The 27,828-nt window shown below is 39.7% G+C and overlaps 1 protein-coding gene across 3 annotated transcripts in view; it reads left to right on the plus strand.

The window, feature by feature from the left end:
• Positions 1-391: 391 nt before the first annotated feature.
• The window catches only part of fstl1b (follistatin-like 1b), a 76,716-nt gene continuing 49,279 nt past the window's right edge, over positions 392-27,828 (plus strand). For 2 of the 3 annotated variants that reach the window (XR_010014183.1, XM_063006343.1), the window contains exons 1-6: positions 392-475; positions 614-670; positions 25,570-25,671; positions 25,952-26,081; positions 26,219-26,251; positions 27,320-27,450. Coding sequence is in view for 2 of the 3 variants with exons in the window: in XM_063006343.1 (XP_062862413.1) it covers positions 614-670; positions 25,570-25,671; positions 25,952-26,081; positions 26,219-26,251; positions 27,320-27,450 (453 nt within the window). In the remaining variant the exon portion in view is untranslated. The other variant, XM_063006344.1, reaches the window with a different exon arrangement.

Raw genomic sequence — 27,828 nt, forward strand, 5'->3', positions numbered from 1 at the left:
TGGCTGGATGTTTTTGGTTGGTGGACAATTCTCAGTCCAGCAGTGACAGTGAGGTGCTTAAAAACTCCAGCAGCGCTGCTGTGTCTTATACACTCGTACCAGCACAACACACACTAACACACCACCGCCATGTCAGTGTCACTGCAGTGCTGAGAATGATCCACCACCTAAATAATACCTGCTCTGTGGGGGTCCTGACAGCATGAAAGAAACAGATGGACTACAGTCAGTAATTGTAGAACTACAAAGTGCTTCTATATGGTAAGTGGAGCTGATAAAATGGACAGTGTGTAGAAACAAGGAGGTGGTCATAATGTTATGGCTGATCAGTGTATGTTCGCGTGTGTTGTGACGTCACAATGATGGGCGGAGTTACGCGCCTCGTCCGGATTCCAGAGAGCTGTAGATAGATTTACTGTGTTTGTACAGCGGATTGTAACGGCGTTATTTGTGCTGCTTTCAGACTCTAAACATCGTGAGTATACTCAGATAAATACTACACACACTCGTTTACACTTAAATATCACTATTAATTAGGGTGTGTGTATTTAGAGACTCATTTTATCCCGTTCTTTTTCTCTTCTATTCTCTCCTCCTGGTTCGTGGGTTACAGATGTTGAGGAGCCTCACAGCTGTGCTTCTGCTGGCTGTACTTCACTGCCATGCTCAGGTAAGTCCTGAATCATGTTCTCATGTCTCGTATTCGCAGAAAGAAGTCTGATATTCTTTGCAAGAGATCGAGATGAGAGAACAAACCATCTTGCTTTGCAACTGGGTGAAAGTTGGTGTGTTTGCTCTCAGCCCCCGTGGGTAAACCCTAAATTCCTTTAGTTAACCCAATTTATGCCAATACAATCATCACTGCTTTGTGTACAATAATGAGAACACAAATGGCAGTGAAATAAGTCTGATACTTTAGTGTAGCGTGTTTAAAGAATCTATAAAAACTATAAAACTGTGAAATCCCTTAGTGCCAACAGTCTTGCCATCGGAAAGGGCAGAATCAGAAACATCTGGCTGCCCAGAGAGCACAGACCCTGTGCCCACTGCATCAAATACTTCTCCTTTTTTACATCCAAATTTGAAACTAGTGACCCAGTTTGAGAGCTGTCACCTGAGGATAAACTACCAGTCTCACTCGGGAAGGACACACAGCAGCACACATCAGCACTCGCTGCAAGATAATAACATATATTATATACCATCCCTCCCCTGCACACACACACACATACCTGACTATACCTAGTGCTCCTTTATCCCAAATACCTCCCCACATCCCCACCACAAATTGTATGTAATTGTTAGTCTTGTTTTTGCTTTTTTAAAAGGATTTTATTCTTTTTGTTTTGTTTCCTACAGTAGGTACAGTAGTGTTGGCAATATTGTACCATACAATCATGCTTAAAAAGTGTGTTGATTGATTGATACAACTGATATGCAAGCTCACCCACTATTACCCACCAAAATGTTCTCTTTGTAGTCCAACGTTTACATACACTGCTATTCCAGCTGGTTCCTATCATCCAATCACAATTCATGCACTGTTTAAACCTGAAGCTTAAATCCTCATTACTGGTACGTGATGTAAGATATTCTGTATATGTTTTTAATAGCTGTGCCTAAATTCTCTTGATGTTTGTTTGTTTATTAGGGTTTTAAGAGTCACTTTGGTTACATTCATGACAGAAACGATAGTTTCTCGTTACACAAGATTCATGGACAATTTACATTTTATCCTACTTTTATCCAAAGTGACTTACAGTACTGGGACAGTATACTCGTGTGCCCAACAGTGGCAACCTGGTAGTGGTGGGGCTTGAACCAGTGACTTTTTGATTCCTAATCCAGTACCTTAACCACTAGGCTACAACTGCCCATTTTAGTATCTCCAATTCACCTCACTTGAATGTCTTGGGACTGTGGGAGGAAACCCACACAGACACGGGGAGAACATGCAAACTCCACACAGAAAGGTCCCTGATCACCCCACCCGGGGATCGAACCCAGGACCTTTTTGAGCCAACGTGCCACCCAAATGCTCTTGTGGTTCTTATGAATTTGGATTGGGGTCCATGTCTGATTACTGTACTATATACTGTAAAAGAGTATTATTATTATTTGATTATTAATATTAATATTGTATCTGTAAAGGCACAGACCAGGTCATACCTTCCAGTCTGACATATCTGACATAAGACATACCGAATAGAGATAAGTAGATATTATTGTTGAGTTAGCTGCTGGTAATAGTTTTGTTCTACAGTGCTGATGTGTGCTGCTGTATAGTAGGACTGCATCATTATACACATGTTATGGTATGATTGTGGTTATATGACTGGCATCCAATCAGATTTAGTAATAGAAAGTGATGCTCTATTACTAAATGCATTACTAAAGTCCTCAGTGCATGGAAAATGAAGGATGTGATGTCATGCTTATATGATATAAAATAGAACATTTAATCTGAGACAAGGGCAAATGAATGGTGTCACTTCATCATGCCGTCCGTCCCCACACGCTTGGGGCACTTTAGACTCCTTACACTTTTCCCAGCTCTTGTTAGTCTTGTGAGTTGTGATGATCCATGTTGATTCTGATGCTACCACAGGATCTGAAAGGGTTTAGGCCCAAACGAAATACCCACTTTAATTTCCTCTGTGAGCTTAAATGGTTCCTGCTTTATTCCCAAATCCAGGGAGAGATGGCTTGTCAACTTTGGATAGAGAGAAAAGCAAACAGTGTGTGATGGAATGTAAGATCCGTAAGAAATAACTGAGGTCCAAGGCACCCCATAAGAGAATGGCTGCACATAGTGTAGTGCAATTATGTGCATGAGGGAAAATGGCTGCATGTTTGCTCAGAGGAATGGAATTCATTCATTATGGTGGAGGCTACAGCTTTAAAGTCTTTCAGAATGACAAAAACCCAGGAGTCCTTACATGGATGAGTAAAGAAATATAAATATAAAAGTGTCCAGAATGTTGTGCATCTAATATAATACAAGGATAGGATTAAGACACCATTGCATATTTAGACACAAACTGCTATTTAGACACAAAATCTCTGCTTTTCTACAGCAGTGTTGAATTAAGTGGTGAAATACAACATATTATAAAGTAGGGCTGGGTGGTATTTGTGAAAGAGATTCATTTGTCGTTTAAGCCTTGAAAAACATCTGTATAAACCGTAAAAGCAAGTAGGAAGAATAAATAAATCTGAGTGGATTGGGCTAGTGAGTTGGAGGTTAATAAATATTTTTTGCAATGCAGCGTGGGTATTATGGTTTGGTGTGGACGATAAGGTCACAAATACTGTAAAGCTTGTGTGTGTGCTGATGTATTCTGATAGAACTATATTATGCCCCTGTCCCACCATGGTTTCCCCTCACCCCGTAATTTGCGTTCTCATTGGCTGTAGTTCGACACCGCACTCGCTGCCACTCGCAACCTGCTCACAACGTCTTTCACACTACACAATTTTGAGTCGCCGACTGGTCCAGATATTTAACATGCTGGATATTTTTCCTGAGTCTGTGAGCCACTCGGATCGAGTCGTTGAACAGTTCACACATAGCGATCGAGAGCCGAGTTTCGAACGGCGAGTTGCCTCCGAGCCGCAGGCAAAAACTGTGTAGTGTGAACTCGGCATTAAACTGAGCTTTTCTTTATGTCTTTATAGTCATGCTGGAACAGGAAAGGGCCTTCCCTAAACTGTTGCAGCAAAATTTACACCTCTTAGCAATTATTGTGGTTAAAATACACAAATTCAATAACTAGTTTGAGTGTCTCAAAATGTTTGTCCATACATTGTACCTGTTTAAATGCTTTTACTTTTTGATGCTGTCCTTTACCAAGAACATGTTTTTGGATTCACTTTTTGTTCTCAACTGCGACTGCATTTCAGCTCTGGTTTTATTTAGATAGTTAAAAAATCCTTGTAAGTGTGTGTGAAGCAAGTCTGAGTGCAGTGCAGTGCAGACCTTTTATGCAGTAACGTTTTAAATTGGATTTCTTTTCTTGGAAATCTTAGAGTTGTTTTTTGGCTTCGTGACAGATTTGAGAATTCTGACCTTTTAAAAAAAGGAGTGAGATTTTTATTGCTGAGACATCACAACATCCATTAAATTATTTTAACTTTAAAAGTGCTTAAAATTAGTTGAAAATATGTTTTAAATATTAAGATCTATTTCTGGCATTTGGAGTCACAACATTCGTTTAGTTTGATGTGGTGAAAACAAGTCTGGCCACATTTGACCTACACAGACATAAATCTCCCAGAAACCTCTTGTTGACTTTTACTAGAAGCCCTCGGAGACGTTAGTCTGTGCTTAGGTCAGTGTTGGAGATGTTTGATTGAGCAGAAGAATACATTTCCTCCTGTTTGCTCTCAGAACTGCGGATCAGCTGGCCGGGGTTGGGATTCAGGCTGGAGCGAATGAGGTCGCTGCTCTCGGGAAGTAAATGTGTTTACATGCCGAGCATAAACAGGAAGCTGCATTCGTTTATTTCAAGCCGTTTTTGCCTGGCGTTTTGATTTAAGTCTATAATGAAAACTCAAGGCCATCGTATTGTAATGGGCACCGTGGCACAGATGATTGATGTGTCAGTTCCTCTTGATTGACGATCACCTGTACCTTTTTTCCTGAGGAAATAAATTCAATAAATAAATGAAATTATTGTTCAGAATAAAATAATAATGTTTCTGTATGGCCTTGTTGATACTTGCTTTCTATATCATACAAATTTTTATGTGAAACATACACAGATAGACCAATAGATACACAGACAGACAGACAGACGGAAGGACAGACAGACAGACACAGATAGCTAGACAGAACGATAGATAGATAAGTTAGTATGATAGATAGATAGATAGATAGATAGATAGATAGATAGATAGATACATTAGTATGATAGATAGATAAATAGACAGACAGACAGACAGACAGACAGACAGACAGACAGACAGACAGATAGATAGATAAATTAGTATGATAGACAGACAGATAGATAGACAGATAAATTAGTATGATAGATAGACAGACAGACAGACAGACAGACAGACAGACAGACAGACAGATAGATAGATAGATAGATAGATAGACAGACAGACAGCTGTGACTTTCCAGACTCATCATCATTATTAATCCAACATGATCCAGTCTGAAGTAGGTGGGAGGGTGAAGTGGGATTATAGATCCAACACGTCTTCTTAAATCTGACTCCGGTCTCTGTGTTATCTGTGGAACTTATTTTAACAACAGTTCCTACATACATCACTGAACGGATCAATAATGAATGACCGTGACAGTGTATGATTGAATGTTTTATCTTCATCATATACATTTTTCATGAGATGTGACACGTGTGGAGAATCTCGTTCTGTTCGAGCGTTCATTCAACACATAAATATTTGTACCGACTGAGAACTATAAATATTTAAATGTACTCCAGATCCAGCAGATGAGGACGGCTCTGTGTGTGCTGGTGAACTTGTGTATGAAATGATTTAGCATTAATATTCATGCTTTGCACCATGGCTGAGAGATTATAGCGTGTGAATCCTAATACACAACAGTACCTTAAAACTTAACGTCAGACGGTTCTGGGAGTGGTGTCGAGTTTTAAAGACGTTGAGTTTTAAGATATTTTTTCGCATAATGATGTTTGGGAAACCTGTTAATGTGTCCATGGACACGTAGAGCTGCAGATATTTTAGGCTCATGTGAAATAACGAGGATGTTTTTGACACTTATACACTGAAAATAACACAAATATAATATAAACACACTGAAATACAATAAAAGCTGCACTTTAGCTTTACTTCTTTATTGTTTCCTGATGCTTTTTAATGGTGAAGATGCTTGATGTTGGAATACCAGATTCCCTTCAGCACCGGCGCATTCACATGAGATGTGAAACAATGGCTTTTGTGCTGCTGTGCCGTTATTTCCTATAAAGTGTGACACTGCACAAAACTTGAAATTAAATAAATACATAAAAAAAAGGCGGACCACAATGAATTAAAGGGAAACGTCAAGTTTAAGGTTAAAAATTTCTCCAAGATTTCAAGGGGACGTCGAGTTATAAGGTACCGCTGGAATTAAAATGAACTGATAAGTTGCTCTTCATTTGTTTGTTTATTAGGATTTTAACGTCATTTTTTACACTTTGGTTACATTCATGGTTACACAAGGTTCATCAGCTCACAAGGTTATATCGAACACAGTCGTGGACAATTTTGTATCTTCAATTCACCTCTTTGGACTGTGGGAGGAAACCGGAGCTCCCGGAGGAAACCCACACAGACACGGGGAGAACATGCTAACGCCACACAGAAAGGACCCGGATCGCCCCACCTGGAGATCGAACCCAGGACCTTCTTGCTGTGATGCGACAGTGCTACCCACTGAGCCACTGTGACGCCCAAGTTGCTCTTCAGGAGTGGAAATGGGAGTCCAAAATGAATTGTGCGCTCAGATCCACCGATGCTTCATGCTAAGCTTGTGCCCAGTTGAGCTTACAGATTAATCTTGTGTGTAAAATGAACTTTTTACAGCTGTTTACTTAAAAATTCCAATTGTAATTGTCCATTTGCTATTTCTGGTGGTAAAACCAAACAACCGTCTACTGCACTTTATAGAGGTGCACCAATCTAAACAGCTGCTGACGTAACATCATGTGCAGGATTAAACAAAAATGTTTGTGATCTGCCAAATGAACAAAATTTTGCAAATCTTTTACTACCACACCAGCTAAAAGCTGGATCAGATGTACTGATAACATAACACTTATTATTAGTATTATTATTAATCCCAAAGGGAATTACAGATCTAATGGTAGTGATACACCATTAGCAAGGCAAGCGATTATTTTAACAGCACTCTTTATTTACAGCGTTTCTAACACAGACGCCTCGCAGCTCCACGTCCCATTAAATACGTTTCTATAATGCGCACTTAAAGAGGTGTGAACATGGAGAGAGTAACACTCCTGCCCGGGGCCTTTTCAGCTCTGTGCTCGCTGCAAGAGCCTCATTATAAAGATGTTTTATAACTGTGGTCCCTAGTGCAAAAAAACTGGGCATTGTGGAGAATGTGAGTTCATTCTTCAGCTAACTCCCATCATCCATTAGTGAGCCATTTTCCGAAATGCGACTTCCTCTGAGAGGGCCGCTTTCTGGGGAGCTCTCAGCAAGATTCCAGTCGAGAATTGGTTGGGGGCTTTTTATAGCCTGGGTACCAGTATGTCTAGTACCAGAAACTTTTGCATTTTTTATTGGCCTTCAATCCAGTACCAAGGTTACCTGTTGTTAAATGCATTTATTGTGGTTCCCAGTTTTTTAATGACTGGGCTGCAAAGTGGTTAAACAGTGGTTTACCCAGTGCAAGTATATCAAACTTAAAGAGGTTTTGTACCATCTTCTATCCTCCTTTGACACTATTTAATGGACAGTCATCCTCATTATCAATGGGTTTGACAGTTAAGATAACTGATTCCTGCTTTCTGTTCTCTTTATCCATGGCAATGTTGATTTCTTGCTGCTCTTGCAGCTCTTGCAGAAATCAAGAAATCTTCTAGATTCCACAGCCTTTATGCTGTGGAATCAATGAGTCTTGGCTACCCAACGACCTGCCTGTAGTTTAATGACTTGCCCCTTTTAGAACCACTGTTCCTTGCTTTTTTGAAGACACTCAAAATGTCTTTATGCTCGATTATCTGCTGCATTCAACACGTGAACTATGAGTAATCATATCAGGCCAACATTTTATAGATTCCTGACTGTGATATGCACAATTGCTATAAAATAGGCATTACCATGCATATTTTTTCACGTGATCCTAATGTCTTAAGTCAAATGAAGTCAAATATATATGTTTTCACCTTGTACGTTGCAGTGAACACTGTCTTAAAGCAGTTGTACAGAATCCAGGTCCAAATCCCATACTGAGCAACCTCATAGAGGCAGAGGCACGTGGCAGAAAACAGACTCAACAGATAGTTGGATTAACATCACAGTCAATAAAAGCCAGTTAACCAAACAACAGATCAGATAAGGGAACAATATCAGTCTGAGCTTTTTTTCCAGTGTTGAATCCCTGTAGTGTTGTCCCATCCTGATTTAACATTTACATTACATTTACATTTTCGGCATTTAGCAGATGCTCTTATCCAGAGCGATGTACAGAAGTGCCTCCATAGTAAACATTACCTTACTCTAGTAAAAGTAAACACCAGTTCAAGAACACAAATCTGCTGAAACCCTGATAGAACCAAAGTGTTTTTTTCTTTTTTTTTTGTTGCAAGAAATGAATGAGTGTTAGTAAGAAAGTAAGTACATGTCAGCTTAAGTGCTTAGTAAAGAGGTGATGAAGGTTTTTAATCATTTTTTAAAGACAGCGAGAGCCTTGATGCTCGTCTTCCTCGAGTCCTAGGTGGAAGATCAAGTCAAGCGAGACTAGAGGCTTGGAGGTTGCGTGGTACAGAGCGGGGTTTGATTAGACCACGAAGGTAGTTTGGAGCGGGTAAATTTTTGGCTTTGTAGGCGAGCATCAGTGTTTTAAACTGAATGTGGGCAGCTACAGGAAGCCAGTGAAGAGAACACCGCAGTGGGGTGATGTGGCAGTGTTTAGGTTGGTTAAAAACCAGGCGAGCAACTGCATTTTGAATGAGCTGCAAGAGTTTAATAGTGGACATGGGATCTCCTGCCAGGAGGGAGTTGCAGTAGTCCAACCGTGAGATTACGAGTGACTGCACAAGAATCTGAGTAGCTTCCATGGAGAGAAATGGCCGAATATTCCTGATGTTGTACAGGAGGAACTGGCACGCTCTCGTCATGCTGGCTACACATGGAGAGAAGGTCAGTTGGTTATCCAGGACAACACCAAGACTTCTTACATTATCAGATGGTCTAATCTGGGAGTCATCAAGGAGAAGAAGGTCTTTATTTGTCATTTCACTGCTGGGGTCAACTATTGTACAGGGCCTTGTTCAAGGGCCCAACAGTGGCTGCATATCAGAGCCTGGATTTGAACCGACCTATAGCCAAAAAAGCTCTACCCACTGGGTTACCGCTGTCTCCCTAGTCCTGTACTGTCTGTAGTTGAAAATAAAGTGGAACCATAACCATTCTTGTTAATCAATGTGTAGTAAAAAAGGACCGTTAAACAGACTGCGAGTTGCTAAAATGGCAGACGGATTAGTACTTCTGGCTAAAGAGAGAAAACAAGTGACAAAAGCGTGAGAGGATAAAAGCAGAGAAAGATGGATGAAGCCACTAAGAAAGATCGAGCAAAAGATTAAACATGGAAGGAAAAACTACAAGAGAATAAAATCTTGGACGGATGAAAAACGAGCGTGTAATTAAGCAGATTTGAAAGGAGGAAATATTGAGCGAGAGAGAGAGCGAGCGTCTCATTATCAGCCCACACTTTGGCCGCCTGCCTGTTGTTGGCTGTCTAAAACCCGACACCTAAACGTAGGCTGTGCGCGGCTGCACATTCAGACGAACGGCCTCCAGCTGGAACCAGGACTTTTAGATTCGTTTAGGGAGGCTGAATAGTGTTTGTCGCTTCTTTTTTTGTCTCTTGCCGGCAGCTGCTCTGTTTTTAAGGAGATTGGAGCAATCCAGATCCCTATTTTTCCAGATTTTTTTAGCACATCCAATTTTGTTATACTGGTGCTGACCCCCACCCCGATTGAGGAGAGCAAACTGCATCTTTTCACCTGCACAAGGACAGGTAAACAAGAGCAGATTAATGTAAAAAATATTAAAGCACAGGGATGTACAGTACATTGTCAATGCCCTCATCAACCCCTAAGTGTCCCTATCAGAAACTAAACTACACTGAACTCAACTCAACATGCACCATTAGGGGACTTTGTTTACATTCGCCTTCAACTTGATCATATTTAATCTGTTGTTTTTCTAACCGTCTACGAAGAATCATGTCTCTCTAATCCATCGTCACGCTGCACAAATCATGATTCTTCAGTCTAAACAACTCTGCTGAACCACTCTGAATCAGACTTTCCATTCTCTCCCACAGATTCATTCTGTCCTTGACGAGTTTTTTAGACAGCAAAGCCGTTTTAGCACATCACAGACAGAAAACCTCGAACAACCTCCTGCTTATTGTTCTCTCATTTTCTGAGGTCTTGGTTTCTGCTGACAGTTTCTTTAAAAACTGTGAATCTTTTCATGAAATGATGTTTGCGTATGAGAAGACTAAGTGACTGAACCCATTTCCAGCATTTTCCTCCCAACAGTTCACTGCAGCAATGAGAGGTGATGAGCAAATGATGGACCAGTTCCAATTCCAACTCTGAATCCTCAGGGTTCCTCATTAGTCGTATACAACGTCAATGCCCACATCAATCCCTAAGTCCTCTGTCCCTACCAGAAACTAAACCTTTACTTTCTCATAGATTTTTAAAGTCTTGACAAAGCTTAAGGCCTTCACATGCACCGTTAGGGGACTACATTTACCTTCGGCTTGATCATATTCAACCTGCTGTATTTCTAACCATGTCTATGAAGATGTTACGTTCAATGGTCCATCGTAGGGCTGGGCGATTTTGCAAAAAAAAAAAATCTCGATTATTTTAAAATTATAACCGATTGTCGATTACGATTTCGATTTTTTTTGTTCTTGCATAATGCAATTGAAACGTTCTGCTTCTAACTATATGGACTACAAATCCCATGCTCTCACGGACTGTCACGTGACTGTCACATGTCCCGGCCAGCCAATCCTGATCGCGCTCACCGGAGTTTTGATTCAGTTCAGCGGTGTTTGATTCAGTGAATCTTAATTAAACTCTTCTGTTTGTGTCTCGTTTTGCCGATCGTGTTTGCGCTCCTTATTACTGAATCGAACCGTTACCGTGTTATAATCCTTGTTGTCTTCCGTTTACTGTGTAGTTTATCCTCTGGTTTTGGACTCTGACCTGGTTTTGTACACTGTTTTCGCCCTTTTTATATTAAACTTTCCCTGATTTATATTCCGAGAGCGTCTGGTCAGCCTCGTGACATGTTGGTATTTTAATGAAAATATAAAGTATGTAAACAATCGCGATTGTCACATTCTAACATCGGGTGAAAACGCTCATGCGAATTAACCGAATTAATCGTGAAAATCGCCCAGCCCTAGTCCATCGTCACGCTACACAAATCATGATTCTTCAGTCCAAACAACTCTGCTGAACCACTCTGAATCAGACTTTCCATTCTCTCCCACAGATTCATTCTGTCCTTGACGAGTTTTTTAGACAGCAAAGCCGTTTTAGCACATCACAGACAGAAAACCTCGAACAACCTCCTGCTTATTGTTCCTCCTGAAAGACTCTTATTTTCTGAGGTCTTGATTTCTTTGAAAACTGTGAATCTTTTCATGAAATGATGTTTGCGTACGAGAAGACTACAAGTGACTGAACTCATTTTCAGCATTTTCCTCCCAACAGTTCACTGCAGCAATGAGAGGTGATGAGCAAATGATGGACCGGCTCCAATTCCAACTCTGAATCCTCAAGGTTCCTCATTAGCCGTATACGTCAATGCCCACATCAATCCCTAAGTCCTCTGTCCCTACCAGAAACTAAACTTTTACTTTCTTATAGATTTTTAAAGTCTTAACAAAGCTTAAGGCCTTCACATGCACCGCTAGGGGACTACATTTACCTTCGGATTGATCATATCCAAACTGGGCATGGATTTCTCCAAAGCTGCTTTGTGGCCAAACTAATTTAAATCGCAGAAATGTAACCTTGTTATGTATACCTCGTTGGTAGGTACCTCATGTTTATGTTTAATTCTAAGGCAGCTGCCAAAGTAGCTACATTCTTGAATGAATTCATCAAGCAACATCTCAACCGAAATGTAACTGTGGCAGAGAGACATTTGGGACATTTTATTGTCATAAAAAAGTCAGTAGAAATTTGAATGCAGAGCTAATTAAGGCCGACTAGCAAGTTATGCCACGTTCACACTCGGGAGTCTTTTAAGTCGGTGTATATTTCACACTACACGACTGATCGGTGATAGGGGGTCTCACACTACACCATCTACCACCAACTGGAATCGCATGCGCTGATGTGCAGCATAAAAACAAAGAGGAAAAATAAATGAATCTGAGTGGATTTGGCTACGCGAACAGCATGGATTGTTCTGTAGTGAGTTGGAGGTTAATAAATATTTTTGCAATGCAACGTGGGTGTTTTGTAGAGAACGATAAGGTCAGAAATACTGTAAAACTTGATTGTGTGCTGATGTATTATGATATAAACTATATTACGCCCCTGTCCCACCTGTTTACACTCCTCCCCTGCGTTTCCCCTAACCCCGTATCTTGCGTTCTCATTGGCTTTTAGACATAGCACTCATTGCCAGTCAGGCAAATCAGATCCAGATATCTAACAAGCTAGAAATCTCGCTTCGGTTGCCGAACGCCGAGTTGCTCCCGAGCCGGCAAGTCTAGTGCCGACCAGTCGCCGAGCGAAAATCCGGGCAAAAGTCGTGTAGTGTGAACTAGGCATAAGACAGGCAAGTTAGTCATGTTGTGGTTGCCAGATTGTTTGGCAGAACCTGTAAATTCATCTTTATTGTCACTGTACAAGTACAATAAGACGTTTGTTAACCACAGAACCTCTGTGTCTCCCCTTCTGAATGTTAAACAACCCCAACACCCCGAACCGTCTTGTTCCGGCGTGTAATAGTTCTCTTTTGGTCTCACATTCTCACTTACACATTATCTTCATCTATATAAACTCCCTCTTTCATACAATAAACTGGAAGCTTACTCATGACAAATGACACCAGAGTAGAAGATCAGAGCACCAAGATTGCTTGTTTGTGCTTTAAGAGAAACCGGTACGTCTCTTGTGTTATGAGGCCGTGTCTGTGGTAAAGGAGGACAATATAAATGTAGATATACGTTATAAATATACAGAATAAATTTGGCATTTTGACACCAAACACAGAATTTAGCCTCCAAGAAAAACAACAAATTGTCCAAAACTTAAAAGGCAGAGAGCAATCACAGCAGGATACGTTACAATCGAGTTTGACACCCCTGAGCTAGAGTAAGAACCTTATGGCAGATCATTACTGTAAAACAGTCCAATCCTACAACTCTTCCATTGAGCTGTTTAGAAAGAGTTGACCCACCAAAATCCTGACCAGGATGACCCAGGTTGTAGAAGTTAATGCATTCCTAATGTAATGCAGAAACAATCTGCAATAACGTCAACAGAAACGATAGAAAGACCATAAATCACAATTATTTGTATAATAATCATTTACCAAAATGTAATGACTAAATAGAATCCAGAGGATGAACATGAACTAGATGGGAAAAACCCAAATTCATACATTTTTATTCCATTCTGTGACTCTGTCCTCCTTTCACCTACTTCTCCCCCTCCACCCTTCCCATAATTCTCTCAATATGAAGCACATGTTTCGAATTTGGAGCAGCATTTTTGTGAAACACAATGACGCCCTTGTTGGGAGCGTTTACATCCTCCGTCAGTCCTGGAGTTTGGTCCCCAGGAGCAAAAAGAATTTTTTCATGATGTCACGTCTGTGCCTTCTCAGAACCTCCATTACCTACCTCCACTGACATCATTCTGTAGAACACATACACACTCGTCATGCTTCACCTCCAGACTTTACAGCCGGATCCAATTTCACTGCCTGGGCGTCCCGGCGAGATGGAGACAAAATGGCGTCTCTGCAGGACTCGATAACTTCAGTCTGTTGGTGTTTTACAGCAGGGGGCCTGAGGAGCAGATTGTTACTCAGACTGGCACAATTATCTCAAAATAAACCCGTTAGAGCTGTGGATATTAGAGCAGATTCTACATATTTTCACCGAGGGCCACGTCAGCATTATGTTGGCCCTCAAAGAGCCGATTGTAACGTATCCTGCTGTGATTGCAGTCTGCCTTTTAAGTCTTGGACAATTTGTTGTTGTTCTTGGAGGCTAAATTCTGTGTTTGGTGTTAAAATATCACGTTTATACTGTATATTTATAATGTATATCTACATTTATATTGTTCTCCTTTACCACAGACACGGCCTCATAACACAACAGACGTACCTCTTTCTCTTCTTGAAGCACAAACTTGTTTTCACTTTCACATCTTTCATTAAATTTCCTCTTTCTGCTTCAGTTGTCTCTTCTTGTACATTTTGGGATTATTTGTAAATATTTTTCAACATCACTTGTTGGAAAACTGCCTCAGTTAAACGCTGATGTGGAATCACTGCCATCTATTCACTCTGCGGGTCACAAAATTGGCATGCATTGTGGGCAAGGCAGTTCATGTAGGATTTTACACTGTATTTTTAGACAATCGCACGTCTTTTAAGCTCTTGCGGGCCACATAAGATGACGTATCGGGCCGGATTTGGCCCGCAGGCCTTGAGTTTGACACATGTGATCTCTTAAACTTAGTAGCAACAGTATGGGACAGGTCCTTTCCTTTCCCAGTATGATTGTGTTCCTGTCCACAAAATGAAAGGTCCATGAAGATGACAAGTTTAAAGGGAGTAAATTTCAGTAGTCGGAACAGAACTCTGACCCTAATATGATGGAACACCTTTTAAATTAACTATAAGATTAATTATAGTCTGGCCTCCTCATTTTATTTAGGTGCCATCGGTAGCTTGATTTTTGGACTAAATGAGCACAGGTTCCCACAGACACACCAACAATTTTGTTTAATGTCTTTACTGAGCATATCAGTGCCCATGGTTTTGAAATAGGATGTCTAACATCTCACGGTCAGGTGTCCACATACCTTTGGCCATATAGTGTACACAGAACCAGCATTAACTTCTTCAGCAGTTTGAGCTACAGTAGCTCGTCTGTTGGATCCGACCACACGTGCATCAGTGAGCCTTGGCCGCCCATGATCCTGTCGCCGGTTTACCACTGTTTTGACCACTTTTGATAGATACTGACCACTGCAGACCGGGAACACCCCACAAGAGCTGCAGTTTTGGAGATGCTCTGAGCCAGTCGTCTAGCCATCACAATCTGGTCCTCGTCAAACTCGCTCAAATCCTCACGCTCGTCCATTTTTCCTGCTTCTAACATCAACTCTGAGGATAAAATGTTCACTTGCTGCCTAATATATCCCCCCCACTAACAGGTGCCATGATGAAGAGATAATCAGTGTTATTCACTTCACCTGTCAATTATCATAATGTTATGTCTGGTCGGTGTATGTGCATGTAGTCTAAAAGCTCCATTACAACAGTGAGTTTGTGGCTAAAACACATGAATCTAATAATTGGAAGGGTTGTCCCAATACTTTTGTCGATATAGTGTGTTACAGTGAGATTACTCAGACAAATACAAGAAAGTAAAAGATGAAGTAAAAGAAACTAAAAAATCTAGCATTAGAATAAATATAGAATAGAATAATAAGTGTCTATTAAAATAATTATAAAGTTTCTGGTGCCAGGAGCGATGCTGGAGGGAAATTGCACAGAAAAGCTATTGTGCTTAAGGCTGTGTGTGTGTGTGTGTGCATATATGTGTGTGTATAAATCACAGTTCTTTTGTTTTGCTCGAGATGTTACAGTCACAGTTGAGATGTTATTGCACCTTAGGAGGTCGTATATGATATAAAAACAGTCGAGTGCAGTAGAATGTATTGCACGTAAGCATAGGCACACGTGGTATGAAGTATAAAGATGTTGTGCCTGGGGTGGGTCAGATCTTTGCAGATGTTCATTATTGTTCGGATGCAGCAACACTCGTGTAATTGTGGTTTAAGGCTTGGTCATGTCCTCATCCCTAAACTTATCAAGCCATATCTACATCAATACCCTTACCTCATATACACATGGTGTCTAATTACAGCCTAACACACGGCTCTCAGTTGTACTTCATGCTTGGTTAGCGCTGTGCTGTCTGCATCTGCATCTGCTTATTCAGTAACATTATCCTTCACTGATTTACAAACAGCAACAAGCTGAGTTTAATTCCCACTGTTTATTCAGGTCTCGACGCTGCACTGCTGGTGATGTTTCTGCTCAAATCTGGACCTTGACTCGGACATTCCAACACAATGAGGTTCTGCACATTGGTTTAAAACTCTAGTTTATATTTGGAAGTATGATTTGGGTCTTTGTCCTTTTAAAAGTTGAACCTTCAACCCTTCAAGTCTTGGTCTCAGCAACTTGCTGTAAGGCCAGAAACGTACATTAAGACTTATTAGACCAGAACCTCTTTACACATGATGACTTTCTTTCTGACACCCAGTTTTGTTGAGTTTCTGATCTGAACTGCGAATCTTCAGCATCAGAGTTGTACTTGGCTTCTTGGTTGCGTTTTTTTTTACTAATGCCATCGTCATTTGCCTCCTCATGGTTGTATTCTCGTTGTCTTGTTTGTTATTTAATCGTAGATTATAGTTGCTCATAATATCGTCGCTCATCCAAGCGACTTCTTCAGTCTGAGCTGGTTGTTCCATGGACTTGTTTTTAAAGGTTTTTGGTCCTCATGATATTCTTTATTCTTTTTTTACTTTAGCTAAGTATGTGACGTCTTATGGTGATTGGTTGCACCAGAACTAATTTGTGTACTTCATAGCAGTTGGGCTTAATACTTAGGGACTCACATTTTTATGTTAATTATTTGTCTTTATTTAATGCATTTTTCCCATCATTTCCAATCCCCTGATTGCATTTCACTTCCTCTACTGATGCAGACCTCTATTCCTGACCGAAGAGGGTCATAACTAACACACGCCCCCTTCAACATGTGTATTAGCCGACCGTTTTGTTTCACCTGCATGAGGCGGGTTCGTATGGAGAGCCGAATTGCACACGGAGAGTCATGTGCAGGACACATCTATCAGCCAGCAGAGGTCATAACTGCAGCAGTTATGAGGAATCCGTACGGATCCGTACCCTTCAGATGATCCAATCGTTGTCTGTATAGGTGCACGGCCTGCCAGTAGCAAAGTTTGTTAATTATTTATTAAATATTTATGAACTATATTGATTTTCCACTTCAGTATTATGAGCTGTTTTGTTTCAATTCATCACTCGGTCAAAATCAAGTTCTTTTTGATTTTCTGAGTGTGAATCCATACAATACAGAATGTTCCTTTTGCATTACTGTGTTTATATAAACACACACACACACACACATCGTCAAACTAGTGAAAAATGGTTTTTAAAAAATAATAAAATGGTATTTCCTGATCATCTCTGCATCTCTGATATTTTCTCTTCCCTTCTCTCAAACTAATGGGCATCAAAGGCAGGTCGTGCCAGTGTGGCATCACCATGGTAATTACAATGATTTAGTTTCTGACTGGAGTGTTTGTTGTGCTAATGATAGAAACCAGTGATACAGAAAAATATCATTATGCATTACTTTTACACACACACACACACAAATATGTGTATATATGATAAGCCAAAACATTAAAACCACCCTGTTTCATAACAATTGTGATGTCACGGTCAGAGATTTATTTCATTTTGTGCTGATGGTAGTTCATCATAGTTCACATGTTAAAAACAGCAGATCTGATCAGGCATAAAAGACCTGAGGGACTTTGATATTGGCTAAATCGTAATAGTCAGACAGTTAGATTGAAGTATCTCTGAAAGAGCAAGGGGTGCTTACAGGTAATCGTAGTAAGTACCTGCTGACAGTGGTCTACGAAGGGGCAAACCACAAACCATTGAGGTCAATGGTTTTTAGGAGACCAGGACTCAATGATGCCGCAGAACATGAAGGCTTTGTTGCAGACCGGTCAAAGTGCCCATGCTAACCCCAGTCTACCATTTGGGCACATATGCATCAGAACTGGACATTGAGGCACTGTAAGAAAGTTGACTGGTTCAACGAATCCTGTTTTCTTTTAAGAATATCAAAGAAAAAAGAGTATCAGGCTATCCCATACTAAGTTAATTTATTAAATTGTTTACTTCTTGCTAATTGTCTGACCAGTTTTTGCTATTGATACTCTTAAAAGTGAGTATTTTGCAATTTTTCTTTAGCCCATTTGTTGCCCAAATTATTATTATTATTATTATTATTATTATTATTATTGTCAAGTGCAATAAAGTCCTGGCATCCTGGATGTTTCTTTGGGTCTTCAGGCTTCTTAATGGTGTGTTTATAATTCTTTATAAATCATCTATCCATCTTTTGTTGGCCATCCTCATTCTCTTTTACCTTTAACTCTGCCAAAGATACTTGTCTTTCCTTAAGAAAATGAACAGGTACAACAAGGACCGGCCCACCTAAATTGAAAACCTTCCAACGTTCCTAATTCACAGCTTAGTTGACTGGTTAAAAAGTATCTTCACGAGTTCACCACATCTCTCTCTCCTCCAGTCCCACCTCATTTATTTATCCTCAGCCGGTACGTCTTGTCTGATTGTTGAGCCTGACAGTACACATGCTAAATATAAACTGTGCTGCGGCTCTGAGACAGCGAGGGAATGTTTGTGTTCTCGTAGTGTTCCAGTTATTGGGCTTGTCAACAAAATACAAACGTGGCTCTGTCTCCACAAGCTGTGTTTAGCCTGACATTTCCATTAAGCATGAATGCCATTGCTGAATATAAAGCTTATTATTATTATTATTATTGATTGTATTGTTATTATTATTATTCGTAGTAGTAGTACTATTAAACAAACGTCCTGTCTCTAAAATCCCAAAATACGTCCCCACATCAGTGGTACCTTTACACGAATGCAACTCACGCATGCTGTGGCTACTGGTGCACCCCTGTACCTTGACAGATTGTGGCTTTTGCACCTTTCGCTGATTACAGTCCCAATGGTTCTTTTTCATTACTGGCACAGAGAACATAACTTCTATACAGCACACAGCACTCGTTTCCACCATCTTTTGGTCCTCTTGAGATGAGCTCAGGTCCGGAGAACTGATGGACGGCTTTCTCTGTGCATTTCTCGATGCAGTGGTGGACTGTGTTAAGTGACAACGGTTTTCTGAAGCATTTCCAAACCCGAGTAGTAGCTTTAGTTTGGTTATCTGTGCTTTAAGCGACCGGTTGGGTTTATTTGGTGTAGTCAATCATTTATTCATTATTATGCATAAAGTATTCACACCCCTCGGCTTTTCCACACTGTATTGTGTTGTGGATTTGATTTGGAATTTTACTCATTAATTTACATTTAATCAGCCATAATGACAAATTAAACTTGTCGTTAAGTAACAAAAGTATTCATGATGCTTTTGTGGTCTGCATTGGTCCCGTTTTCATAAAACGTCCTGTCACATACTTGCGTATTTGCACCAGTATGACATTAGCAGTCATTTTTAGCTACAGATTTCCAGTTCCAGCTCCCACTGATGTCGATCTCCCGCACAGAATGCTTTTACAGACGGGTTAACATTTGGGCGTCTGTAATGGATACGTAAAAAACCCTGTGGCTGTCAAACATTTAAAATAGATGGAAGCTTTCTCCAACACTTACAGACTCGAACAGCTAACAAGAACTAACAGAAGACAAACTCTGATGCGGAAGGTCGCGCCTGGCTAGAGAGAGAGGGGGCGAGGTGGATCCCCAGGCGCCAAAAAGAGAAGAAAATAGAATCCATACACACAGATATTCAGTCCAGGGCAAAATAACACTGTGGCTAAAATGCCACAAAACTAAATATTAAAGGATCTAATTAATAAATACAAATAACAAAGGAATAATGGAACAAAATACGATACACGTTTCCACCATCTTTAGGTCCATTTAAGATAATTTCAGGTCCGGAGAACTTGCCGTTTTTTCAGAGTAGAATTCATATACGACTTTGTCTTACTATATATGGAACCCGCTACGAAGAAAGGCAGGTAGAAGAGGGATGGGTGTCGCAATATGTGTTGGACTAACATCCCTGCCGCCCGTGACAAGCCACCCGGTTTCTGGGCCTCAATTTTTTATTGATTAAAAAATAAAGTGCACCTAAAACTATTTAGTTAATAAATTGTCTAAATAATTGTTCTAATCCTGGTTTAACAATATAAGCACATTAAAATTACTTTGGCCATTATCATTCAGATCTTGCGCACATTGCATTGATGATAAAGATCGAGACACGTAGGTGATAATGATGATAATTACCCATGACCCTGTCGCCGGTTTATCACTGTTCCTTCCTTGGAGCACTTTATGGATAACATTATGGATATAATTCCCAAAGGAAACTCACACAATCACCATAAAAAGAACATGCGAAACTCCTCACAGTGGCTTCCCGGAACCCATGTTGCTCTGCAGTAGTCTACCTGCTGCGCAAGCACGTTCATAAAACACATTTTATTAATTTATTAAAGAAGCTCTAAGATGTACCCTGCTGTTTAAGGCTTCTTTTAATAAATCCGGTAGCTCTGTTATATTTTTATTTGTTTTATTACAAACAAGTCTGTGGCCCATGTGCACATACTGATGCAGCCCTCTTATTTCTATCCTGGCACGGGACCGGCATTGTTGGCTGTTTCGGCCTTATTTAGTTGTTTTACCTCATTACTAGCTCTAAACTGCCCTTGTCCCATCTTTTTTTCGAACGTGTTTCAGGCCAGAAATGCAGGAATGGATGCGTTCTAACAAATGAAATGTGAAATATCTGAGGTTCATGGGTTCATGCAAACTGTCTGCAATCAAATAAAAGTAAATGTAGGACATTTTTCATACTGTCCTAACATTTTCTGATTTGGAAGGGTGGTAAAACTTGGTCAAGAATGTCTTATTTATCCGGTAGTCACAAATTTGGTGTAAACCCTTAAAACCATCCAACAAAAGCCTAAACGTTGATGACTACGTATGATTTAATGCTGCTGACGCACCCCATAATCACCCCACACCAGCTCTTCAGTCCCGTTATCAGTCATCTGTACATTTCAGAATTGATTTGCGGTTCTTTGAATAAAATATCAAACACATCGGCGGTTCTGTGCACCAGAAAAATGAAATGGAGATATGATACGGTCCGACTCGATCACTCAGGTCATTAAACAGTAATAAACTGGTCATTTGTAAAACTCTGAAGCTGAGGAGCGGGGACACGTATATATATATATATACACACCGATCAGCCATAACATTAAAACCACCTTGTTTCACTCACTGTCTATTTTATCAGCTCCACTTACCATATAGAAGCACTTTGTAGTTCTACAATTACTGACTGTAGTCCATCTGTTTCTCTGCATGCTTTCTTAGCCCCCTTTCACCCTGTTCTTCAATGGTCAGGACCCCCACAGGACCACCACAGAGCAGGTATTATTTAGGTGGTGGATGATTCTCAGCACTGCAGTGACACTGACATGGTGGTGGTGTGTTAGTGTGTGTTGTGCTGGTATGAGTGGATCAGACACAGCAGCGCTGCTGGAGATTTTAAATACCGTGTCCACTCACTGTCCACTCTATTAGACACTCCTACCTAGTTGTTTCACCTTGTAAAGTCAGAGACGATCGCTCATCTATTGCTGCTGTTTGAGTCGGTCATCTTCTAGACCTTCATCAGTCATCACAGGATGCTGCCCACGGGGCGCTGCTGGCTAGATATAATTGGTTGGTGGACTATTCTCAGTCCAGCAGTGACAGTGAGGTGTTTAAAAACCAGCACAACACACACTAACACACCACCACCATGTCAGTGTCACTGCAGTGCTGAGAATCATCCACCACCTAAATAATACCTGCTCTGTGGGGGTCCCCTGTGGTCGTTCTGGTCTTCATATTTAAAAGCACCAAGCGCTGGTCATTTGACCATTGTGACCACCTCCTACAAACTACAAGTTGGTTTTAAACTACTTTTGGTATTGTTTCTTAGTGCTTTTGAGCTGGACTGTATCTCGACTAGTAATAAACTTCTGCAGCCTTTAGCCGACATCCTCCAGCCATGTCTGCCACTTTACATCAAACCTGAAATTGTATTAAAATGGCTTTGTGCTTCATGAACGTTGTACATATCTTTGGACAGTCTGGACCATAAATCCAACCTGTTTTAGTATTAAAACATCAGACGGAGTTTTCTGCATCAGTTTCTGTGTTGAAGTTCGGCAGCTCCGCATCGATTCTTCTTTCTTTTTCCTTCTCCGGCTCTCAATCTGTCCAGCATCCGCCGCTTTTAGTTGCCATGGAAACTCTTGCAGATCAGGGGTTCGATTTGGTTGAGCTAAAACACGTTCTCGGTCCCACTTAAGTTTTAGAAACATAAGAAACTCAGTCCTGTCATCTTTACAGAACGGGAAAATGTTCGGACGTCTTTAATAAGATGATTATGTATGCCACCTGCCTTCAGTTTGTACCTTCTGTTACCCCACTGTTAGTAAATTAGCCCAAAATATCCCCTTCATTGTCAGGACAAAAAATCAAGCCTTGAAGTCCAGAGAGTTGTCAGTGGATCTCTGTGGGAAGGAATAAATCATAAAACCATATCTGAGGTTTGTAAGTGTTCCCAGGATCTCAGTGGCCTCAATAATCCTAAAATGGGAAACGCTTGGCATAACCGAGAACGTTCTGGATTTGGTCATTTAAATGGAATGATTCACGCATTACACAGGGAGAATATGTCCAGAAAACACCCAAACACACCCATGAACACACAAAAGGAAGGAAATAAACAAGAGAAAAACAGTTTAACTGTGTGTTCGGGCAGCATAGATCTAGTGTAGATGCTGCACTGCTTCAGGACCCTGAGATCATTGGTGTGATCGTCATCTCTCATATCCATGTGTTTTCTCCTTCCACCTCCCAAAAACAGCTGTAAGTGTTTGAGCTCAGTCGTGCCGTGGGTGCGGGACACAGGAAACCCCTCGGATAGCAGGAGGGGTCTGTGCATGTGGGGAAGTTGCAGCAACATTCGAAATTTTTACTCCAGACTCAACTTGGCAGTCGGTGATTGGTGAGCATTTTTCTCACATGACCAGTCCAGTACACAGTGGGGGCTGGTCCAGCTCACAGGAGAAGGAAAGAAAGAGCAGAGAAATGAGGGGGGTAAGGAGGAGGAGGAGGAGGCAAGGGACTGTCTGGGATTTGTGTTCATGATACTGTAGATACTGATAATGTAGGACTGGAAACTGAAAATACAGGACAAAATGTTCATATAGAAATCCCACAGTGGAAGCCAAAAGAAAGGAAAAGATAACGGAGAGAAGGAAAAAGAACAAGCAGAGAAAGAAATAAAAGATTGAGTGCAGGAAAGAAAAAAAAGGAAGAAATGAATGAAGGAAGAAGAAAAGAAAGAAAAGAAGGAACAGGAAAGAAAGAAAGAGAAGAAGGAAAGAAAAGAAATGAAGGAAAGAAAGAAAGAAAAGAAAATAATTGAATCCAGGAAAGAAAGAAAAGAAAATGATTGAATGCAGGAAAGAAGGAAGGAAGGAAGGAAGGAAGAAAGAAAGAAAAGGATTGAATGAAGGAAAGAAAGAAAGAAAGAAAAAAAGAAAAAGAAAGAAAAGGATTGAATGCAGAAAAGAAAGAAAGAAAGAAAGAAAGAAAGAAAGAAAGAAAAGTATTGAATGCAGGAAAGAAAGAAAGAAAGAAAGAAAGAAAGAAAGAAAGAAAGAAAGAAAGAAAAGGATTGAATGCAGGAAAGAAAGAAAAGAAAGAAGGAAAAAAGAAAGAAAGAAAAAGGATTTAGTGCAGGAAATAAAGAAAAGGATTGGATACAGGAATGAAAGAAAGAAAACAAAAAAGAAAGAAAGAAAAGGATTGAACACAGGAGAGAAACAAAAAAAGAAAAGAAAAAGGATTGAGTTCAGGAAAGAAAGAGGAGAGAAAAGAAAGAAACAAACAAAGAAGAATAGAATTGAATGCAGGACAGAAAGAAATGAATGGAACAAAAGACAAGTGAGGAATAAAAATAAAATAAATAATAGATAATTTATGAAATTACAGAAATGTAAAATGCATGACAACAAATAAGAAAATAAAATGTATATAGAAGAAATGGACAGAACGGATAACAGATCTTGAAACAATTTAAAGAAGTCTGTAGATAAATTGTATTGGTGGCTCAGTGGCGCCATCTACAGTGCATAAGGTGTAGAAACATGCTATAGGTGGAGGAGCTGCCTTAAATTGCCACTAGAAGTGTGTGTGTGTGTGTGTTGTCCTGAGGATGAAGCAGTTATGAATGAATGCATGTCCACACACATCCATGTCTTACCTTAATTATACCTTGATTGATATTCTTTGCATTACATTATCATCCTCTACTCCTCACCTCCTACTCCAGCTCTGGGCTTCGGCTATTATATTTAGGGGAAAAAAAACACGTGTCTTGCTTTTAAAATGTAGAATTCAGTCGATTGATGATTCTTTTTAGATTGTCTTGCTGGTGTGTATTTTAAACCCTGTCTCTTCTGAACTGCTCCAGTAGTTCCGTTGCTCTGGTTAAAGGCGTGACCGCGCTGTGTGAGTTTAAGTCCTGGTTTCTCCCCTGAAGGGAAACATTTGTTATGGAGCAGCAGGGAAAGCGCTTCACACCACACTGGGCATGGCCTCGTTTTCAAGGAGAACTCGTCTCCTGTCAGGGTGACACTATATATATAAATAGAGATACACACAAGAAGGGGTTAAAAATTTATCTTCAACACACTTCAACAAAAGAAAAACCTGTATAGAAATTAGTTTTAATACTAAACTTAAAGATGGGGGATGAATATAAGTCATCACACTACAGACGGCTACTGTAATTCAGTTCAACTTTAAAGATGTGCACACATTTTTGGCCTCATCTGCCTCCCACCCTGGTGTGATAATGTCAAAAGGGCTATAAAATTGCCTGTTTGGAAAAATAAAAGGTGAAATTATGAAATAAATGTATTCATTTGTTCATTCATTTTCTTATCCGCGTATCCAGTTAGGGTTGTGGGAGGGTGCTGGCGCCTATCCCAGCTTTTCAATGGGCGCAGGGCACACAGTAACACCCTGGACGGGGCGCCAGTCCATCGCAGGGCAGACACATACACACACACTCATTCACCTATAGGGCAATTCAGTGTCTCAAATTAACCTGACTGCATGTTTTTGGACTGTGGGAGGAAACCGGAGCTAACAGAGGAAACCCACACAGACAGGGGGAGAACATGCAAACTCCACACAGAAAGGACCCTGACCGCCCCGCCTGGGGATCAAACCCAGGACCTTCTTGCTGTGAGGTGACAGTTCTAGCCACCGTGCCACCCTTAAAATAAATGTATTATGGTATTTTTAATCTGGGGAAAAAACCTATCAATGAATGAAACGAATAGAATAATAAAATAACTCTTATCAGACCCTGATAGAAATGTAAAAATGATTAAAAAAAATGAACGATCGAAATGGGATTGATGGCTCAGTGGCGCCATCTAAAGTACATAATCTGTATTCACAATGTATTGAAGGACCTCACTGTGGGCAGTTAAGCTTTGCTATGGTCATTATGGTTAATGACAGTTATTAACTCATTTATTACTCATTTATTTATTAGGTTGTTGTATCCTGACTGCAGATATAAGATTTGTAGGTTGGGATCTTTTTAATGTTTTGTGTGTGTGTGTGTGTGTGTGTGTGTGTGTGTGTGTGCAGGAGACTCAGAGCAAGTCGAAGGTGTGTGCTAATGTGTTCTGCGGTGCAGGAAGAGAATGTGCAGTAACAGAGAAAGGAGAGCCGACCTGCCTGTGTATCGAGGTAAGGAAGGCAGGCAGGAACCCCCTTCACCGATTCATCGCAGGGCTTCGGCCACCCCCACATCAGACACACTCATGAATATACACTCATGGCCAAAAGTATGTAGACACCCCTTCTAATTTATAAATAGTACTTCAAACAAGCTCATGATCAGATGTCTACATACTTTTGGCCATATAGTGAATCTAATATGAGTCTTTACCTACATTTTAACATTTCAGCTCCACTAAACTGTTTCTTACATGGAAGGGTTGACGTCCTGTGTGTCTCTGTCCTGCAGCAATGTAAACCTCACAAGCGCTCGGTGTGTGGCAGCAACGGGAAAACGTACCGGAACCACTGTGAGCTTCACCGAGATGCCTGTCTCACCGGACTCAAGGTCCAAGTGGCGCATGATGGACACTGCAAAGGTGAGATGAGTATATGAGTGTATGTTAACTTTTGGTTCTGACTTTACCTATTTTGTCCTTGTACCCAAGACATTTTACCAAGAGACTGTACATTTGAACTGGGGTTTATCTCTTGGACTTTTGTTTTTCTGTTGCAGAAAGAAAAACAGAGAAAGCAGCTGCCAGTCCAGGTAAGTGTGATAATAATAATAATAATAATAAAATAATAACAATAATAATAATAATGATAATGATAATAACAATAATAATACTAACAACAATAATAATCACAATATTAAAATAACAATAAAATAATAATAAAATAATAATAAAATAATAATGATTATTAATAATAATAACAATAATAAAATAATAATAATAACAATAATAATGATTATAATAAAACAATAATAATAATAATTATAATAATAATAAATTAATAATAATAATGATAATAAAACAATGATAATTAATAATAATAATTAATAAAATAATAATAATAATAATAATGATAATAATAAAACAGTAATAATAATAATGATAATAATAAAACAATAATAATAATAATGATAATAAAACAATGATATTATTAATAATAATAATAAAATAATAATAATAACAATAATAATAATAATAATAATAATAAACCAATAATAATAATAATAATAATAATAATACTAACAAAAATAATAATTATAATAATAATATTCTTATTGTTTTTATTATCATCAATGTAACTGCTATTCTTATTCTTATTATTCTTATTATTATTATTTGCAGTAGTAATAGTATTATAACTGCTATCATTATTATTATTATTATTATTATTATTATTATTTATTTATTTTATGGAAGTTTTTAAAAAAATAGTCGGAATAATTATGCTGATTATTATAACATGTATATTTATGGTAATATAAGTCAAAGCCCAGCGATGGGTTGGCACCCTGTTCAGGGTGTGCCTGCCTAGCACCCAGTGTTTCCCAGTGAAACCAGACCCACCACAACCCTGACCAGGATAAAATGATTAATAAAAATGAATTGAAATAAATAATAATAATAGGGCGGTACAGTTTATTACTGGGTAGCACTTCCACCTCAGAGCAAGAAGGTCCTGGGTAAAATTTCTGTATGTTCTCACTGTGAGCCTGTGGGTTTCAGGTGAATAATAATAATAATAATCATAATAATAATAAATATTGGTCCCCCCCTGTTAAACTTGTGTTTCTGTCCTGACCGTTTCATGTTTGTGCCTGCAGTGGTTTGCTACGTTGCCGACCGTAACGAACTGCGCAGTCGTGTGATTGAGTGGCTGCAGACGGAGGTCGTACCGGACGGCTGGTTCACTAAAGGTTCCCACTTCACCGACATCCTGCTCAAGTACTTCAAGGTGAGCGGAGGCACGCAACGAGCGGCTAATACCACTGCTGTCTTTATTTATTTATCAGATTTATCACACATATTAGATGCTGTTCAGGCTGAAACAACTGAATTAAAACATTTAGAAGGGGTGTCAGAACACTTTTATTCTTTTGGTGAAGATTATCTTGCACTATGCAACTCTGGACCTGATTTTGTCCCATAATTGCATTTATTAGGCTTGTTAAGATAGAATTATATTTAAAATTAAATTAAAATGTACTTAATTAGCTTAGTCAGGGCTAAATTGCTAACAAACTCACAGTGGTGGAGCATTTCAAGATAAAAGCACAGCCTTTATTTTAAGTGCAGACAAAAAACCTGCACTTTTTTATAGGTTAGTAGAGAT

The sequence above is a fragment of the Trichomycterus rosablanca genome, chromosome 12, assembly GCF_030014385.1.
Source record: "Trichomycterus rosablanca isolate fTriRos1 chromosome 12, fTriRos1.hap1, whole genome shotgun sequence".
In the NCBI taxonomy this organism is placed as follows: domain Eukaryota; kingdom Metazoa; phylum Chordata; class Actinopteri; order Siluriformes; family Trichomycteridae; genus Trichomycterus; species Trichomycterus rosablanca.